The sequence below is a fragment of the Candoia aspera genome, chromosome 1 (assembly GCF_035149785.1).
Source record: "Candoia aspera isolate rCanAsp1 chromosome 1, rCanAsp1.hap2, whole genome shotgun sequence".
NCBI lineage: Eukaryota > Metazoa > Chordata > Lepidosauria > Squamata > Boidae > Candoia > Candoia aspera.
The window spans coordinates 119,263,453-119,284,298 of NC_086153.1; the positions used below are offsets into that span (position 1 = coordinate 119,263,453).

Below are 20,846 nucleotides of genomic sequence, written 5' to 3' on the forward strand. Positions count from 1 at the left end.
TTATATTATATAAACATATATGGATTTATATTTTATAAACATATATGGAGAGCCAGTTTGGTCTAGTGGCAATGGGCTAGAAACCAGGAGACTGAGAGTTCTAGCCCCGCCTTAGGCATGAAAGCCGGCTGGGTGACCCTGGGCCCATCACTCTCTCTCAGCCCAACTCACCTCACAGGGTTGTTGTTGTGGGGAAAATAGGAGGAAGAAGGAATATTAGGTATGTTCGTCACCTTATTTATAAAAATAATAAGGCGGGATAGAAAATAAATAAATATTTTATGAATGTAAACCTCCAGATTGTAATTGATTCAGAAAGTTATAAATGTAATAAATAAACCCAGTTAATAAATAAATATTTATTTGAAGCAAAAAGAAAAAAAAACAGCCTGGGAAGGAGTTGGGCAGTTAAATGAGAAAGGAATGAAAGGGATGTTCAAGAAGGATATGGACGTTTTGTAACTCCTGCCTCCCCAACCTTTTGGAGTCTTTCTGAGTGTTGACAAGTGTAAAACTGGAGGTCACCCTATCACCTTTGCTTACTTGGATTTTCAAAAGCATTTGATAAAAGTTTCTTTCAAAAGCACTTGAATTAGCAGTTAAGGGATAAAAGTTCCTGACCTTCTATGGATTTGTACATACACAACACAAACAGCAGAATAGACCAAAAATTCTTAACAGAAGTAACTAAAAGGAGTCCCTCAAGAACATGTTTTTAATTCAGTTCCTCCTTTTCTCCCATCTTCTGGATTGTACATAGCATCTCAAGTCACTAGAGGGAGCTAAAGATCATGGCTACGAGAAGATTACAGTGCAGGGTATCAGGAGACTCTGATCTGTTGAAATCAATGTTTGAAGATCTTTCTGCTAAACTCACTCAAGCTTTTGAAAATAAGATTGAAACTAAGTTTTCAGAACTGGAAAAAAAAAACTTGATCAAAAATGGAACATCCTTCCCCCAGAGGTGAGACAAGCCCCCTCACTCCTGGACTTCCGCAAGAGATTAAAGACCTGGTTTTGTAGGCAGGCTTGGAATGGGAGGGCAAATAATTACACCTGGGGATGGCTAGCGCCATGAAGTGATTCGGAGGGACCTGCCACACTGAAGGACTGATTAAGATCTCTTCCCCATGTAGATTTTATTATATTTATATTTTTATTGTATTTTGCAATCGTAATGGTTTTATATTTTAATCTTGTTTTATTGTAAGCCGCCCAGAGTCCCCCCGTAGGGGAGAGATGGGTGGTGAATAAATTCATAAAATAAAATAAATAAATAAATATAAATGGAGCTAATGCACCTCAAAAAAGGAAGATTTTCCATTACTTGAGAAAATTAAATTATGATGTGATATGTTTACAGGAAACTCATATAAGAAAAAAAGACATTAAGTATTTGACTAACAAAGCTTTGGGAAAGAATTTATTTCTGCAGGTTTGAAGAAGATTAATGGACTTGTATTATATGTCAAACCACAATTGAAACCATGGCTTTTACTTTCTGATGAACATGGCAGGTACAGTATGTGGCTGTTGAAGTTGAACTGCAAGGACTTAAATCTATTATTTTTGGAGTATATGTACCAAATGCCACAAGGGCAGGCCAGCTTTAGAAGCAACGGCCATGAGAGCAGGCCGGCTTTAGAAGCAAGTACAGTGCTACTGATCATATATTCACTCTTACTCAGCTCATTGAACGGTCAAGAGAATATAAATTTCCACTTGCGATTGCATTTGTAGACTATGAAAAAGCATTTGACAGTGTTGAAGTCAATGCAGTAATGCAAGCGATCAGTGACCAAGGAATCAACTTCGACTACATCGTGCTGCTCAAAGAAGCAAATGCCAACTGCTTCACAAATATTAAGGTAAAGGTAAAGGTTTCCCTTGACATTAAGTCCAGTCATGTCCAACTCTAGGGGCGGTGCTCATCTCCGTTTCAAAGCCGAAGAGCCAGCATTTGTCCGTAGACACTTCCATGGTCATGTGGCCGGCATGACTAAGCGGAACACCGTTACCTGCCCGCTGAAGCGGTACCTATTCATCTACTCACATTTGCATATTTTCGAACTGCTAGGTTGGCAGGAGCTGGGACTAGCAACGGGAGCTCACCCTGTCACGCGGATTCAAACCGCCGACCTTCCAATCGGCAAGCTCAGCAGCTCAGCAGTTTAACCCGCAGCACCACCACGTCCCTTCACGAATATTACTCTCTTTGAAATCGATATACGAATACCAGTGGAGAAAGGTGTAAAGCAAGGTGATATGATCTCACCTAAACTTTTCAACGCTTGTTCGGAAAATGTGTGCAAAATGAAATGGGAAGACGGAATTGATATAAACGGAGAGAAGATAAACCATCTGAGATTTCCAGACAATGTGGTACTGATCACAAGGGATGCTCGAAAGCTGCAAAAAAATGCTTCAACAACTTGACGCCGAAAGCAGAAAGGTGGGTCTAAAGATGAATCCCACTAAAACAAAACATATGCAGACAGGGAACCTTCCAAAATTCCAAATGAGGCTTCAGAATGAACTCATTGAAGAGGTTGACCACTATGTCTACCTGGGATGGCTAATCAAAATGAACAATGATCAAAGAGAAGAACTGGTCAGAAGAAAGAAAGCTGGATGGGCTAGATACAACTCCATTAGGGAAGTCTTACAGAATGAGAAGATCAACAGAAAACTGCATGTTAATCTTTTTAATTCGACTGTCTTATCGGCGGTGCTATATGGAAGTGAAACTTGGTCACTAACAAAAGCAGAAGAGGAAGAGCTTTCAAGAGTAGTAAGGGCTATGGAAAGATCCATGGTGAAAGTTTCTCTCCGAGACCACATCCCAAGCAGCCAGATTAGAACACAAAGTGGAATAAATGACGTCATCGTCGAATATCGAAAACGGAAGCTATGATGGGCAGGACATGTCGCGTGCACATCAGATGGCTGTTGGACAACAGCATTTGCTGGATGGTATCCAAGAGAAGTAAAAAGACCTATCAGCCGACCCCCAAAGAGATGGGAAGATCCAATAGCAAGGACTTTGGCAGAACCTGGAGAAGAAAAGCCAGGATTTGAAATGAATGGAAAGCAAGTTGCGACCAGCAGGACTCTGTCCGGTGACAGTCTGGTCAATCAAGGTGATCAAGGTGATGTACCAAATGAGGATAATAGTTTTTTAAGCATGTTATGGATCAACTATCACTTTTTTCATACCAAAGTTGGTGTTTATTGGGAGATTGGAATGGAGTAATTTCTCCACTACTTGATAGAACATCAGATAAAGAAATTAAACTCAAACAAGGAAAACTACCAAAATCCTTTTTTGATTTGATGGACAATTTGACTTTGGTGGATTCTTGGAGACACAAAAATGGGCTGGCGAGAGAGTATATTTTTTATTCTGAAAGACATAAATCTACCAATTGAAGCGAATATTTGTAGCTCAGGGTTGAACTGTGGAGTCCTTGGTGCTCTCTGAGCCTTGTTTTCTTGCAGACGTCTCATTGCCAGACTAGGCAACATCTTCAGTGCAAAGAGGGGGTGGGCCTTGCTCTCAGTTTATATACCGTGGCTTGCTCTGCTTGTGTTGGTAGGGTGTTGTTCTCTCCTTGGGAGTTATTTGATTGGGCTGTTGTTTGCCGTTTGGTTGGTTGCCTGAGTTACTAGTTCCTTGATTAGGGTGTATTGTGCTGTTTGATAGTTCATCTGGTGTTAATCCTAGTGTTGATTTTTGCAATGGGTGGTCAACATGTCCAGCCTCCCACTATCCACTGCAGAACACAATATCCTACAGAGAGGCCTGAACTACAGCACAGAAGATGCAAATAAATTAGAATTCTTCGCAGCTCTAGAAGCAGCATTTAAAACTACAGGACTCACTACAGAAACCCAAGAGGACGTAAGACAGACAATCATACCACAAATCAGAAGGACGTGGAAACAGAACCAACTGAAAACAGAGTACAGAGCAGCCCTCAAACACCTAAAGATGGACCAAACCATCATCATCCTCCCAGCAGACAAAGGTCGCACCACCGTCATTATGGACAGATCACAGTATATACAAAAGGCCAAAGAATTACTTGAGGACAAAGAAACTTACACCCCAGTGAACACCAATCCCATACAGAAACTGGACAACCAGGTAAAAAGAATTCTCAACAACCTCACCAAGAAAGGCCAAATTACACAAGAAGAACAGAGGCAGATGAAAAGCAGTGGACCTGTCCTCCCACACTTCTACGGATGCCCCAAGATACACAAGCCGGGCATACCACTTCAGCCCATTGTATCATTACCAGAGACTCCCACTTATAACATAGCTAAAGAACTTACAAAGAAACTCAGACACCTCACAGAGGAGAGTGAACATTCAATCAACTCCCCACTACAGTGCCTCCAGAAAATCAAAAACATAAAAATAGAAGAAGATGAGATCATGGTATCATTCGACGTTACAACGCTCTTCACATCCATAGACCCGGCACTAGCTAAAGAATCCATGGCTGCAGTTCTGTGCAACACACCAGACCTAGCCAAATACACCAAAATAGAAATACCCAGGATAATGGACCTCATCAACCTCTGCCTCACAACCTACTTTCAGTTTGATGGAGAAATATACCAACAGTTCAAAGGAACACCCATGGGATCACCAATTTCAGGACTTATAGCAGAGATTGTAATGCAGCATCTGGAAAGGATAGCACTCCCACACATACAACCCAAAGTATGGATCCAGTATGTAGATGATACTTTTGTCATAATACAAAAGAAACAACTGGAAGAAACCTACAAAACCATCAATAACATCTTTAATGGAATAAAATTCACAAGGGAGGAAGAAAACAACAACTCACTACCATTCCTGGACATCCTCATCAGTAGAGGAAATGATGGTAAGTTAGAAACACAAGTCTACAGGAAAGCTACCCACACCAACCAAGTGCTCCATTACCACAGTAACAATCCAAACTCCCACAAGAGAAGCTGTGTAAGAACATTATTCGGACGAGCACTTATATACTGCAGCAACCCAGAACACCAGAAAAAAAGAAAAAGATCATCTGTACAGCATCTTCCAACAGAACCGGTAGCTCAACTTTATCAAAAAGTGCCTCACCACCCAACCCACTACAACCCAACCAATGGAAACTATGAAAAGGGTAACACTGCCATACATCAGAAACATTTCAGAAACCACCAACAGACTGTTACAACCACATAGCATCACCGTAGCACATAAACCAACTAAAACTCTTCAAAACATATTAAGCAACCCAAAAGACCCAATAGCCCAAGAAGAAAAAACAGGAGTTATTTACAGCATACAATGCAAGACTGTAACAGCCACTATGTAGGACAGACAGGCAGAAGACTAGCAGAGTGCATCCACGAACACCAACTAGCAGTCAGAAGACACGATGAGAACTCCTTAAAGCCACAGTATATATACTGAGAGCAAGGCCCACTCCCTCTTTGTACTGAAGATGTTGCCTAGTCTGGCAATGAAATGTCTGCAAGAAAACAACAAGGCCCAGAGAGCAGCAAGGACTCCACAGACATAAATCTTTTTCAAGAATTGATATGATATGGATTTCAAAAAATTTGGCTAATAAGATTTGTAAAGTGGATATTTTACCAAAGACTTTTTCAGACCACAATCCAGTTAGCCTAATAATTAAAAAAAATTCTACTGCATTTAGATGGAGATTGTATGAAGCAATATTACAAAGAGAAAATGTGTTGGAGGACTGTAAGAGGAGATTAAATGATTTTTTAAAATATTAATTTGTACAAAGAGGTAGATTTAAAAACTGTTTGGGATACCAGCAAGGCTGTTATGAGAGGTCACTTTATTTAGCATAACCAGGGTTTAAAAAAGAAATCTCAAGAAAAAATGCAAATCATAATGGACCACATTAAAGTAAAAGAGACGGAGTTACAGAAAAAACTGATAGATTCTGATGTTTTGTATCAACTTAAACTTTTGTACCAACAAATATCTGTGTTGACTGTGAGAGAAATAGAGACAAAGCTGAATTATGTTAAACAAAGACTTTTTGAATTTGCAAACAAACCAAGGAGATGGTTAGCTTATAAATTAAGAAAAGAGATAGAAAAGAAAATGATATTAAATATTCAGGAAGGTAAGATTGTGTTAATGGATAATGAGAGAATCCAGAAGTCATTTCATAACTTTTTTTCTAATTTATATAAAAGGCAAGAAGTTTCCTTGGAAAAGATAGATGAGTATTTGGAGAAACAAAATTTACCAAAACTTTCAGTCACAGAAATTAATAGTGAATAATCCTATAACTCCTTTTGGAATAGTGGAAGCTATAGAAAGGACTAAATTGGGGAAAGCACCAGGTCTGGATGGGCTGCCAGCTTTGTATTATAGATGTTTTGAGGATCAACTTCTTCAACCTTTTCAATGACTGATGAATTCTATTTTGCAGGGCTCTGCAATGCCAGACTGTTGGAAAGAGGCCAATATTCCACTCTTACCAAAGGAGGAACAAGACCCTACTTTAACTACGAATTATAGGCCAATTTTATTGTTGAACGATTATAAAATATTAGCTAATAGATTGAAGAAGTTTTTACAGGAATTTATATACAATGACCAATGTGGGTTTCTACACAAAAGACAATTAAGAGACAATGTAAGAATAGTATTGGATACTATAGAATATCTACAACATCACAATGAACAGCAAGCGGCCCTTATTTTTTTAGATGCAGAGAAGGCCTTTGACAATTTGAACTGGTCTTTTATGTTTAAAGTTTTGGAAGATAGGGACTTTGGAGAAAACTTTATTCAAGGAATTAAGTCAATTTATCCACCTCAAAAGGTATATATTATTGTTAATGGTGACTTACCTAAACCATGTGATGATATACAGAAAGGAGCAAGACAGGGATGTCCTCTGTCTCCTTTGCTTTTTATTTTAGTGCTGGAAGTGCTAAATACAGACATCAGACAAGATGAAAAGATAAAATGCTTAAAGATAAAAAAAGAAGTTTTTAAATTGAAGGCCTTTGCTGATTTAGTTTTGATTTTACAAGACCCTTTGAATGGCATTGAAAAGTTGATGAAGAAATTGAAGGAAGCCAGTTAATAACCCAAACAAAAAACAAGATGTTGGTTTAAAATGTGACTATGCAAAACCAAGAACTGTAATGAGTAAGACTGGTTTTAAAATTGAAAAAAATGTTAGATATTTGGGAGTTATATTATCAGATATGAACTGTATGTTGTTTCAGAATAATTATGTTAAAGTTGGGAATGATATTAAAAAAAGATTTGTTAAGGTGGGATAAATTACAACTATCACTCACGGGTCAGATTTCTGTGATTAAGATGAATGTTTTACCTAGGATGTTGTTTTTGTTTCAGACAATACCAATTTTGGCAATGGGTGTACCATTTAAACAATAGAAGGATATTTCTAAGTTTATTTGGCAAGGGAAAGAAACAAGGATTAAGTATAAATTGTTACAAGATGCCAAAGAACAAGAGGGTTTAGGTTTACCTGATTTGAAGTTATATTCTAATGCCTGTTGCTTGCTCTGAATGAAGGACTAAGAAATTATTCAGGCTGGAAGGACACGATTTGAGATTTGGGTGGCATACCTCCTTGAGGGATGATAAAATTAAAGTTAAAGATTTTAAAAATTATTTTGTTAGAGGTGCCACACTAAGGACTTGGAATAAATATAAAACAAGACTGTCTCCTAATGTACCTTTGTGGTTGTCACCTCAGGAAGCCTTCATCAGAAGAGAGATGGTTGGGAGACCAATTTGGCTGAGATATAAAGAGTTGTTAACTTCTGAGGAAGGTGAACCTAAACTTAAAACAAGGGAACAGCTAGAACTGGAAGGCCATATTTGTCATTGCTTTACATTTGCACAATTGACAAAATGATTTAATTTGTATAAAAAGACTTAAAATTTTGTTGATGAAAAGACTCAGTTTGAAGTGGACCTTTATATTAATGAACAGCATGTTACTACTAAGATGTATAAAATGTTATTGCAAATGAATTGTTAAAGTTGCAGATGAATACGTTAAAGATTGTATGATTAAGTGAGCAAAGAATTTTGGATACATCATGCTTGAGCAATAGGAGAATATGTGGAACAAAGGTTTGAGATGCACTTTGAATTATAATTTGAAAAAGATTTTTTTTATAAAATGTACAGTACAGTACATTTGTACAGTACATAAATGGTTTAATTCTTGGTTTTACTGCAAGTTGCCCAGAGTCACTTTGGGTTAGATGGGCAGCCATATAAATCTGACAAATAAAGACTAATAAATAAATAAATAGCTTGTAAAATTAATTACCACACGGTGTGATGATAGCCACTAACTTGGATGGCTTTAAAAGAAAATTGTATCAATTCATGGAAGACAAGTCTAACAAGGCCTATTAGTCTTGGAGATTCAATATTATCTCCAGTCTGAGAGAAGCATGCCTCTGAACACCAATTGTAGATGAACAATGGAGACATATATTGTCTCCATCTCCTCCTTAGACTATCCCAGAAGTTGGATGTGCAAATCCAGATGTTGGCCTAAAATGGGCCTTGGCCTGATCCAGCAGGGCTATTTTTATGTTCTAGATGGTTTGTGTAAAGTCAAAGCCTCTAATCCAGAAATAGAAGGACAAAAGCAGCAAAAAAAGAAGCAAAAATAAATTGGTATCACAGGATTATTTTGTTTTTCTAGAAGATTAAATGCACTTTTTAATGACTTCTTTAACAAAACATGGTTAAAATAAGCATGGTTTGGTGTAATATGCAATCACAGGCAGTCCATTTGAATTTCATTTCCAGACTGCAATACTTACGCTTTCAGTTCCGCAAATCTAACCAGAATGTGAGCATAATTTTCATTTTGGCTATATTTTTCTGCTGACAGTGCTGCAACTGCTTGGCTGTAACGACCAATCAATCTATTCAGTAAACTCGTGTCAGTCTGAAAAGCACTCTTTTTCTCCAGTTTGAGTAAGAAACTCAACCAATCTTCAGGATTATTAGCAGTCATCATAATCTGATTAACAGTTCCAGAATTATCTAAAACATACAGGCAAAAAAAAGTATTTAAAGCAGTGTTAAAAAGACAAATCTATCTCCAAAATTAATATTGGAAAAGATTCCTCATAAAATAGTAATCAAACCTACAAACAGATATGTTTGTGTGCCTATATAGCTAGGTATAACAATCCACATATATATCCAAGTTATTATTCTAATCTATAATGTAACAGCTGTGAAAAAGGACTGGTTGCTTGTGTGTATTACATAAAAGCATTAGATATTGCAAAACACTTCAATAATTTATCTTTTAATGCTTTTTCAGTGGAATTACTTCTTATTAAATACGAAGGTATATTATATCTAGAAAAGAGAGAAGTTTGGTAATAAAATGACGAATTCTCAGTTGAAAGAAACTTAAAATATGAAATGACCATTGGAAGTTCCCTCTGTAACTGGAGATTGAAGCATAACAAAGGTACTTATGTGTGCATGTCTCTATCCATCTATCTAGTGTGGGTGTGTGAGACACACACACACACACACACACACGTCTCCTCCGACTCTTCAACAACACAGAGAGAAGCAATATGCAAATTACTTTAAAATAGGCCATTCCAGCTTAGATCATGATCTGACAGACAACAAAAGAAAGTTCCTTATTTTGGGGCTATTAAGAAAAATTACTTAATCTTTAAGATTCAAGGAACAAGAGTTAAACAAGTGTCAATACAAAAACATATAGCTACCCTAGAAAAAGGCCAGGGAAAAAATAAAAAGTAACCCATATAGATGAGAAGCTACATTTATTTTTGTTTACCTGTCAGAAGAAATTTAATAGCACATGTCCACTGAATGTAACAGGTTTTTTTAAAAAATTAAAGAAAACAGGCATTGTTTGGGGGAAGGAATTCTTGCTCTTCAGTAGATCATTAATTTAGTTAAAATATTACATACCTGTTGTATCAGTTGATACTTTAGTAAAGTTAAGTTCATCTGTAATATTATCCTCATTTTTATATTTGCTTTTTAGGCCTCTAACTCTACTCATAATAGATGCAACGAACAAACCCTTTTCACTTAAGTCGTCTTCCTGCATGTCTAGAAAAAGGAAAATTATATTAAATACAGAGCTTTCTAAAAGTCTGAATGTTTAACTTGTAGCTTTGAAAAGAAACCTAGATTACTTTATAACCAGTATTTTGCACAAATAGTTAAGTACAAAAACATCTTAATGCTATACTTTTCAATAAACTAGAACAATGTATCTTTTAGACCTACCAAATTCTAAGTCTGCTTTATTAAGCATACATACTATGAAATCAGTGAAAATGCATTTAAATCATCTAAAGTATTAATTTGCACATTAAAAAATAAGTAACTTGGTAGGAATTCGCATTTGCCTAGCTTAATTTTTAATGCAATATTTTCAGTGTTCCCATCAAGCCAGCCAAACAACTTTTCTGAGAATGTGGCACAATCAACATACAGCATATACTGCACATGCAAGTTTGCTGGCAAAAGAGCACATTAACTATCTACTCATGACATACTAAGATGTGAAAAGTTGCAAAAGCAACCTGTTGAAGCAGTATAAGGCCACCACACAGAGTTGCCACATTTGCCTCTCCCCAGTCCATCCTCATTCCGGGACTAAATCAAGATTTTACATCTAGGATGTGAGATAAAAATCACGTTATTCATTATTGTGATGAATACCTTACTAAATGCATTAGTGATACTTTGCTAGAAAAAAAACCCAATGTTCCTTTATTCCTACTTCTTTGTAATACTCTCCGTGAACCAGTTAATGGAAAGAAATAATTCTGCTCTTTAAACACCTTCATAAATAGTCTGTTTCTAATGCCCCTTTCCCTTCTTTTAGAGGTGTAGCTAACACCCCATTTGCTCTGAAGGAAGGGAGAGGGGCTCTATTTAATAGACACCTCAATTTTTCCTCCTGTTAAATGATGCACATTTATCTTTGAGCACATGCTTTTCACTAATCCTGCTGGGTGTGAAGGAATGTGAGTTTGATTCAAAGAAGTGGGAGAAGAATGCTGAACCATTACAAAAAAGATATCTGACTCCTGGGAAAGTAGAAAGCCTGAGAAAGAAACTGAAAACAGCTCCACTTTGATTGGGTTAGGTATAAGTTGAAATAGAAAGGGGCTTTGACAGGCTTTCAAGATTCTGTTGCAGGCACCTAAACCTCAGTGAAGTAAATTCCAAGGCTCCTAATGCCACCTGTTTCCTGACCTTGCCTACTTTGAAGGGCTGATACTGGCGGACACTTGTTTGAGTCACTCTTGCTTGACCATCTGTCCAGGCTGTTCGTACACTTCCTTTAACATAGGGGAACCTATAAATATGTTAATGGCATGGGAACTCTTTCCGATGTTTTCCAAGGAACATTGGAACAGGGACCATGACAATAGGGGACCTGATTCTTCCAAGTACTTACTGTCTGATGAGATTTGTTTTCCTTTATTCATTTGCTAAAGCTAGTTAACTAGTGTCCCTCTTTCTTACTACACTTCTTTTCTGGCCATTTGTTCATTCTCTCAAACAATTCTCTTCACTGCTGATAGTTTCCCTACCTTCTCTTGGGGAAAAAAAAAATAAAGCACACCTTAATAGTCTTTTGTACCTCTCAATATTTTTTCCGGGTTTTTTCCCCCTTAAAATCTTGACTGTTTTTCTTCTTGAAAATATTGCAGTAATGCAGACCAAAGTTTGTGTTAATTTGTTAGAATATACAGTAATTACACAGTGTGATTTCCCCTGCATCAAATTAATTTATATAAAAGGGAGTGCCTCCGGCAGAACCAGACACACTGTTTCATTGATAACACACACAAACCTACTCAATTTTATGATAGGGGATTCGTGTCTTTGCTTCCACACAGTGCAGAGTCATAAGAAACTACTATTGGTAACTGAAATACCAGACTTGATCCAAACAGGAAAAGAAAATAATTGCATTAAGAATTAAAAGATTGTTGAAGCTGATGTTTTATTGTGAGATGCTTTGAAATTCTGTTGCAATACCAGTGTTGGATAAAAATGCTTTCTATCTTGTGGCTCCTATTATCCAGTAGGATGCATCCATAAAAAATCTTAATAGGCCCTTCCATTACATGAATAGTTCATAAGAAGTTGGGGCAGAAAATATAACTACATGTGGAGAATCGTACACAGGCTATAAAAAACATTTATTAACAGAGCAGTAACACTGAATAGGGACGCAGTGGCGCTGCAGGTTAAACTGCTGAGCTGCTGAGCTTGCCGATCGGAAGGTTGGCGGTTCGAATCCGCGTGATGGGGTGAGCGCCCGTTGCTAGTCCCAGCTCCTGCCAACCTAGCAGTTCGAAAACATGCAAATGTGAGTAGATTAATAGGTGCCGCTTTGGCGGGCAGGTAACGGCGTTCCGTGTAGTCATGCCGGCCACATGACCACGGAAATGTCTACGGACAAACGCCGGCTCTTCGGCTTTGAAACGGAGATGAGCACCGCCCCCTAGAGTCGGACATGACTGGACTTAATGTCAAGGGAAAACTTTACCTTTACCTAACACTGAATTATTATAAGGAAGATGACTTACAGTCATCTGTATTTTTGTTAAGGTTCAGTTATTTTTGTGTATTGTGGAAAGCAAATTGTTAGGGCACTTTAGCTAGTCAGGCCTTAATTTTGAATGGGATGAGCTCTAATTTCATGCCATTCATTGTAACCAGACTGTAAAAACTGAGACTGCAGTGATGATTCTTTCAAAGAAGACATCTGTAAAAAAAATCAGGCCCATGCACCTTCCAACCTACAAAGGTGAAATGCAACCCACAGTATGCATTATGGCAGATGCTTGAAAACCATATTTGGTTTTGCAGACTCAAAGTTTTATCAAGCTGTGTTGATCTTTAGCCCAGTGGGTTATAGCCAGGGAAAACTACAGCCAAAGGAAGAGAATGGGTTATGTTTTTGAAAGACTTCATCTTTGAAATATCAACAGTAGTTGATCATTATTTATAACTCTGGGATTTAGCCAAGACATTCTTTTGTTTAATGTAATTTTAAAGTGTAATGAAGCTTAGCATATTGGTTAAGAAAATACTACTCTCAATTACTCATACTGGGCAATGACAACAAGCCTAACATAATCCCATAAAGAACTCTACCGCTATTAAGTTGAAATGAAACAGTTGGAAGGCAAATGTCAGTAGTAATCTCATATTCATTTTCCAACATAATTGCACATGCATATAAAAAACACAAAATCTTTCAGTCTATCTTAAATAATCCTTTGAATTATTAAGCAAGTTTACAGATACCTAACTACTTAGAAGCTTGCTGTTGACAGGCAAGGCATTCCCACACTCTCACATAAGAATTAAGAAACACAGTTTTATACCAACACCAGGCCTAATGCCCCAAATCTCTCTCATGTGGAGGCAAGAGGAAGAAGCATCATTTGCATTTACAGCACTACAGTGTTATGCAACTTTTCTCACTGGCAGCAAAAGATTTTGCTGTTTGTTCCTCTGATTAAACTGATTTTTTTCTCAAACAAATCACTCCCTTGCCTTAAGTAATCGTAGTATCTTGAACAAATTTAGACTTGCAAGAGTTTGGAAACAAGCAAATGCTTTTTGGATCTTAATTGGCATGCTTCCTGATGACACACTGTAGTGTTGCTTTTAGGGTGCTGCAACAAATACATATATGAGGTAGAATTTATATTGTGGCATAAACATCCAAGGATGAGAGCCAATTTTAATAGGTACTGTATATCAAATATTTTCCCAGTTGGCACACATATTTTTAGACACATAGAAGGGGGAGAATACGAGGCAGAAAAAACAGCAAAATGCAAGGTGCAAGGTCTATGACATTTCATCTACCTTTATTAGAAGACATATTTCCATAAACCAACAACTCCCTTCTGGCATTGCAACTATCAGATTTAAGTTGTAACTGAATGTTTCTACCACTATGACAAGTGCAAGACTGGCATCTAGCTAGCATGATTTGGAATGATCCCAGCTATGAAGAACCTGAGGATAACCATAGAAACGATTATTAAATCTATATCCTTCTTTTTTATCCAGTAAGAACACTCGAGACAGCTATCCTAATTAAGTATATCCAAATCAAAAAATTGGATATAAAAGCCTTAAAATTACAGCCTTACACTACAGATAAAAAATCTATTTCCCTTACAGGACAGCCCCACGATGCAGGGCTTATAGTGGACGGGCAACGGAAAGACCCAGGTTCGCCAAAGCTCACTGGGTGACTCTGAGCCTGTCACTCTCTCAGTGCAAACCACCTTACGGAGTTGTGGTTGTGGGAATAAATTGGAGGAGTGCTATGCTGCCTTGAGCCTCTAAAGGAAAAGCAGGATATGAATCTAATAAATAAATTCCATTAAGAAACATTGGAATTAATTAAATCAACTTATAAAAAGATTTGCTGTACATGTCCAGAAGTGAATGTTTCTCAATATGTTGCAGGATTCATAATTCTGGATCCCCTGTTTATTATTCAAAATATACAAACCAAATTGCCATTGTTTTGGCCTTAGTACACAAGTCTTAAAGAATCTACAATCCACTGACAATTGTCTAACCCTTGGAATAAATCTCTATACAATGACACCCCAGCCAAAGATGCACTAGACACCACTGTGAATATCAGTGCTGATGCCAATACTATGTCCCTAATAAAACCAACTTTTCTCATCCATAATTACTTCAGTTTGTAGTTGCCTCAAAACCTGTAATAACTGTGGGGGAAGGCAGTGTCTATTACTTTAATGTGCCTCTAGATTTTATCAGCATATTAATAGTTCAAGTCAAGCAACACTATGCATCTTCTCCCAGTGTTTTATCTTTTACCTGAGATGAATCAACCACGTACAGTAATCATTATCTGACTCCATGGGAAGAAAGCATTTGTGAAATGTTCATCTCTAAAACCAACCTGAAACAGACTCATACCAAACAGTTTACTTTCCCACTGCTGTTTATCTAACAGATAAGCAGGCCATAGCATATATCAGTGTATGTGCCTAAATGCTCTCAGATATACCACCCAATACTCAGGGGTTGGTTGAGAAGCACTTCCACCATTTTTGAAGGAACCAGGATGTAATAGAAACTTCCTATGGGAAGAATAGGATAATATGGTGACTTTTTGTTGAACTCCTTGCAGTCCTTAATATTACCTCTTGCATGCTTTCTGACAGACACCTAGTCCACTAGAAATCTAACCTGCAAGAAGTTTCAATTTCACTTTCTTCCATGCAAGTAATATTCTATAGAATATAAGCCCTGATCTAATTATTCTCTACAGCAGTGCTTCCCAAACCTTTTCCTTCATTACCCAAAACTGCTTACCAGAAAGTCCTTTTTACCCAACGTAGGTAAAACACAAGTCAGTTTAATGGGTTTGTGTGTCATTAACCAAAGAAAATCCACTTTTCCCAATTTTGGGTAATTTACCCAGGTTTGGGAAGCACTGTTCTATGGCCTGTCTTCATGATATACTTCTGTATTTGTTTTAATTTCTTCAATTATATCCGTTCTCTAGAACAAACACGTATTTTTTTCCAAGGTTTCAAATCAGCTGAGATCTGCTTTAAAGATTTTTTATTAAACTTATAAGCCATGACAATCTAATGACTTTTCATAGCTTATATAGTAATATAATAAAAAATACTAAAACATCCACAGCATGATTAAAATAGAAATAGTGACTCCTGAAGAAGTGGACAGGGTTCTCCAGACTGTGAACTCAGTTTGTTAAATCTGGATCCCTGGATAGTTGGTAAAGGCTGCCTGTGGACTCTGTGGTTGGGTCCATGCAGTGGTATCAGCTTCTTTGAGAGAGTGGGTTGTTTCCTCAACCTTGAAGGAGGAAGCGGTGCACTCTCTCCTCAAGAAGCCATCTGTGAACCAAACAATTTGGGACCGTTTTTGTCTAGTCTCTAACCTTTTCTTTCTGAGGAAGATTGTTGAGAAGATGGTTGGGCTTTTGCTCCAGATTCCTAGAGAAGATGGATTGTCTAGACCCATTTCAGATGAATTTCAGGCTGGATTATAATTACAGAGGTAGCGTTGGTTACACTTGCTAATGACCTGTGGCACAACTGCATCCTAGTGCTCCTTGATCTCTCAGCAGTTTTCAATACCATCAAGCACAGTATCCTTCTGGACCAGCCATAGGGTTTGGGAGTGGGGCACACTGTTTTGTGATAGTTCTCCATCCTTGGCAGCCAGTCTCAATCAACGTTGAGGAGGAGGGGGAGATCAAGAGTTCGACACTCACACTTCCTTTGTTTAACAATTCTATGAAGATACCAGGTAAGATCATCCGTTTGGAATCAGGTATCATTAGTATGCACACCTTGATCCTGGCCCAAGCAGGTGATGCTGTTGAGGTCCTATCCCAGTGTCTGGAGGCTGTGCAGTGTGAATGGGGAGGAACAGACTCAATCCTGACAAGACTGAGTGGCTGCAGATATTTGGGCTCCCTGGGTCTGGGGATTTTCCATCTTTGGTCTTGGATGGAATAGTACTTCCCCACACAAGATTTATGTGCAAATTGTGGGTCATCCTGGATTCATAGCTCTTGTTTGAAAAGCAGATGGTAGCTGTAGCCAAGAGGGCCTTTGCAGAGGTCTATCTAGTGTACCAGTTGCACCCTTTCCTGGACCAAGAGGCTGTTCAGACAGTCACTCATGACTTAACCCGTTAGATTTTTTCCCCCCCAAAGGTCTGTCTTCAAGCTGCAGATAAACTTTTTCCTTTCTTTGCAGGGCCCAAAGTTTTGGTGTTATTTCTTCCCATTGCTGAGAGCCAGAAAGTACACGGGTCACTGCATTATGGACCAATAGTTTCTAAATTGTGTTTAAGAGCAACCCAATGTAAAGTGTGTTGCAGTAGTGCAAGTGGGTGGTAATTGTTTCTTCCACAACATCCCCAACCAGATGACACATTTTAAACCTCATGTTTTCCACAATGTCCTGAATGCCTTGCATGAAAACTTGACAGGAATCAAAAAGAATCTGTTAAAGGTCTCAATGGAAATCCGAGAAAGTGTCCTGTTCAAACACTTGTCAGTTCTGCTCGCAGAGCCCATGAGCACAGCTGTTCAGACTACCATGTTCCCACCAGAAGCTGCATTAACAGTCGAGACATGGAAGATTTTAAACAGATTTTTTCTGACTCCTACCAAGCTTTTATACAAGACATTCAGGACATTGTGGAAAATATGAGGTCTAAAATGTGTCATCTGGTCAGGGATGTAGTGGACGAAACTGAGGACTTCAACAGTGATAGAAATGTTTCTTCTAAGAATGAGATTGGGATTTCTATTGAGATGCTGGATGAAGATTGGATAGTGGAGTTGGAGAAATTTAAGGGAGAGAGGGATTCGCAAGCAATAAGTGAAATTGACTTTCTGGTGAAATGCCATGAAAAAGAAGGGGTCATTATGTATGCAAGGTTTTCTGAAGAGAAGTTGGAATTTTTAAGGGGGGCAGTTGGGCTGTTTGATTTTTTCAAGAGAAAAGCTCTGTGCACATTGTGGGGATATGTAAATGCTCTGGTTTATTTTGAAGTGGGATAAAGGTTAAAGAATGTTTACCTGGATTGTTTTTAGGGTTTGACTGATGTTATTTGTTTTTAAGGATTTGGATTAAGATTATTAGGGTATATAAGAAAAAAATATTTGGATGGTTTTAAGGATTTGATTTAAGGTTACTGTTTTGAATTGTTTTTCTTTTTTGGGTTTATTAAGATTAAGATTATTAAAACTGTTGTACTGTTAAGTATAATGGCAGACAATTTATGTAATTTTAAGTTTGATTTTTATTACAGTAGACAGAAATGTATAGAATAGTAGTAGGAAGGGAATAATTAAATAAATGTTATATTTGGGGGGGGGAGATGTTTAGGAGGTTTACATGATTTTTTTTCTTTATATTAATATAAGGGGAGGGAATAACTGTACTTAGTGATTTTTATAATTTGCTAAAGTGGAATGATTTATAGAAATAATGTGGTTCTGGTTTAAGATACAGTAAGAGATTGATTATGGAAAATTTTTGTATATTCTTGCTGTTAAAAGTCGGAAGTTACTTCTTTCTGTAATTTCGAAAAAAAAATTCTCTTGTGTTTTCACACCTTTGTAGTTTTCTTTTCTTTTTTGTGTGTTTTTTCGTAACTTTTATCTCTGTCTTGAAACTTAATAAAATTCTTTTTTAAAAAAGCACCCTATCTACTTCCTTGGAGTTCACAGGAAGACAGAGTCCCAAATAATATGGCAGCTTTGACAGAAGCCTAGCCATCCTATCTACTGCCTTAGCCCCACTGAGCTTAGTACAAGCAGTGGGAGAGGGAAGGGGCAGGGATCCTTGTTCCCAAATCCGTGTTACAAAAAAATGTTTTTCCTCCCTTTACCCACAAGGCCAGGGTAGCTATAAAAGTAATACATTCGATGCTTCATTGTCTTCAGAAAAACATTTGAAATAGAATTGCAAGGATAGGACCCATACAGAGATATATATTCAGGCCAAATTTGAAATACTGGGTAGAATTCTGATTGCTCATCTGAAAAATGAATTGGTAAAAGTATCGCAACAACCCGCCACCCACTGGCTAGCCAGTCTAAGCAAGGCACAGGCAGCTGCATATGTCTTGCCCAGGGGCAAGAGGTTACAGTGTTTAAGGACTACAGAGGAGCAGGGGAAATCAAGCTACATTAGGAGAGGAAAGAAATGGAAGCAAAAGACAAGCAACTGTTTCAGGATGGGCAGCACAGGGCCTGCTGCATGTTCAGCGGGGCAAAGAGTAAAGCTGATTTCGAATGGGAAGAGCTGGGTAGGTGATCCATGGAACAGAGAACTTTCAGGATTGTTGGGATACAGTGCAGACAGAGTAATAGGTGTGACTGGGGAATTGCAGCTTCTAAACCCAGTGATGAAGCTTTGTTTCAGTCAGATGAAAAATAATACACTTAACCAGTTGGGGAAAGCACATTCTCTTTTCACCCTCCCAGAAAAATAAGGGGGGGCATTTAGATTGGGGCACTTAGGATGGATCAAAAGAAAACTGGGTGAATGGTTGATGTGAAAGAGCTAAGCAATGAGGAGTACTTTGTGATGGCAGGATAGCATGATTTTGACAGGAAAGAGCAAAAGCTAAATAGAGAATAACAACAACAGCAACAAAAAAAACTGGGACTGGCTTAGATCTGCTGCTAATACTGTTCTGCAAAATAGACTGCTCCTGCCTATCAAAATTCCATTAACTGAGGCAGATAATAGTCATGAATAAAATTACTTTTCTTTCAGAAATATTGTTTTAATTGCACAAAAATATAATTGATATAAATTTAATTGATAATGTACTGCTTAATAAGGCAACAGCCCTTATTTTTATTCAGTTCTGAATGGCAGAATGAGAAGAATAGAGAATGCAAAAACACACACATCAGACAACTTGGGCTAATATGTTCTTTATCTAGTAATTGGTTTGGACAAGGCAACAATTAGCAGGCAGAACTGGAAGCATTTGCTTCCTTCCCAAGGACTCACCTGTAGGCATCAATGATGTGTCAGCCCCAGGTTGGATCACTGTTGGATGTTTGCTCCCACTCTGCCTGGAGGGACTGGTAGCAGAGTTGAGTTTTTCAGCAGTTGCTGCTGTGGGAAGCAAATATCAATCCTGGTTGAGAATGGGTCCGGGCTGAGAAAGGTGGTGCCTTGATCTGAGGGGTTGTTCAGAGTAAGCCTTCCCCTTGAGTAATATAGATTTGAATTTGGCTATTTTCCTGTTTGCTTCCAACTGAAGGACGTTGTTTTGGAAAATAAGAGGGTTCTACCGTTGTTTTATCTAATACTTAACTTAAATTTGGTTCCCAAGAGTGGATAGCTTGCTTATTTTTTACCTAGCCTCGGTGAAATCCTTGGTTTTGTTCAGGGTGGGGGTAGTCATACAGATTTGTTGGTAAAGGGATGGGGGTTGCAGTGCCCCAAAGTAGAGAACCCCTGGCACAACCGAATATAGACCAGCTATGGCGAAGAGGGAAACTTCTGTATGTCCAAGGCCACACAACCTACAGAAACCCGTGGAACAGATCAGGAGCACTTTTCTCCGAAACTGGACGTCTGCGCGGATGCATGTCACGCCTCACTCTGGCTCCCTGACCCTTTTAAATGTTTTACTCTGGCCTTGTCTGTAAAGGGGGTGACAGACCCCTTCTCGTGGCGCCGATTTGGGAACGAGGATTCTCGCCCCTTTCCCCTCCCGCTGCTCAGCTCAGCGGGACCAAGGCGGCGGGTAGGGACGGCCGGCCTTCCGTCACAGCCAAGAGTCGGGAGGCAAGGCAGGTTGCCGAGGAAGGAGAAATGAATAAACCGCGGGGGACAGGAATGCAGAAGGGGAGGGAAAAGCAAGAAAACAGGGGCAGAGGCGCGCGAAAACGCCCCCAACTGGGAGAGCTGGAGGGGAAGGCCTGGCCGACGAAGGGGCCGCGAAGAGGCCTGCAAGCCAGAAGCGCGACGGGCATCAGAGCATCGCTTGCGTCGGAGGAGGCCTGTTAACTAACGGAGCAAAAATTCGCCGAGGCCCGAAGGAAAGAACCATCGCTGAAGGACTCACCACGTTCCTGTAATTAACAGTCCTCGTCACCTGAAGGGATGGAGTGGAGGTGCTGCTTCCCCGCGTTTGAATCTCGTCACCAGCAGGCAACTCGCAGGCGATTGGCTAACTCAATTGCGAAGAGGCGTAAGCG

General features: G+C 38.7%; 1 protein-coding gene across 1 annotated transcript in view; it reads right to left on the reverse strand.

The window, feature by feature from the left end:
- Positions 1-10,148, reverse strand: part of TTK (TTK protein kinase) — a 45,075-nt gene extending 34,927 nt beyond the window's left edge. Inside the window, exons 1-2 of the mRNA XM_063312715.1 lie at positions 10,007-10,148; positions 8,863-9,088 (exon numbers count right to left, since the gene is read on the reverse strand). Coding sequence (XP_063168785.1) covers positions 8,863-9,088; positions 10,007-10,148 — 368 coding nt within the window. The remainder of the gene's footprint in view (positions 1-8,862; positions 9,089-10,006) is intronic.
- Positions 10,149-20,846: the final 10,698 nt, after the last annotated feature.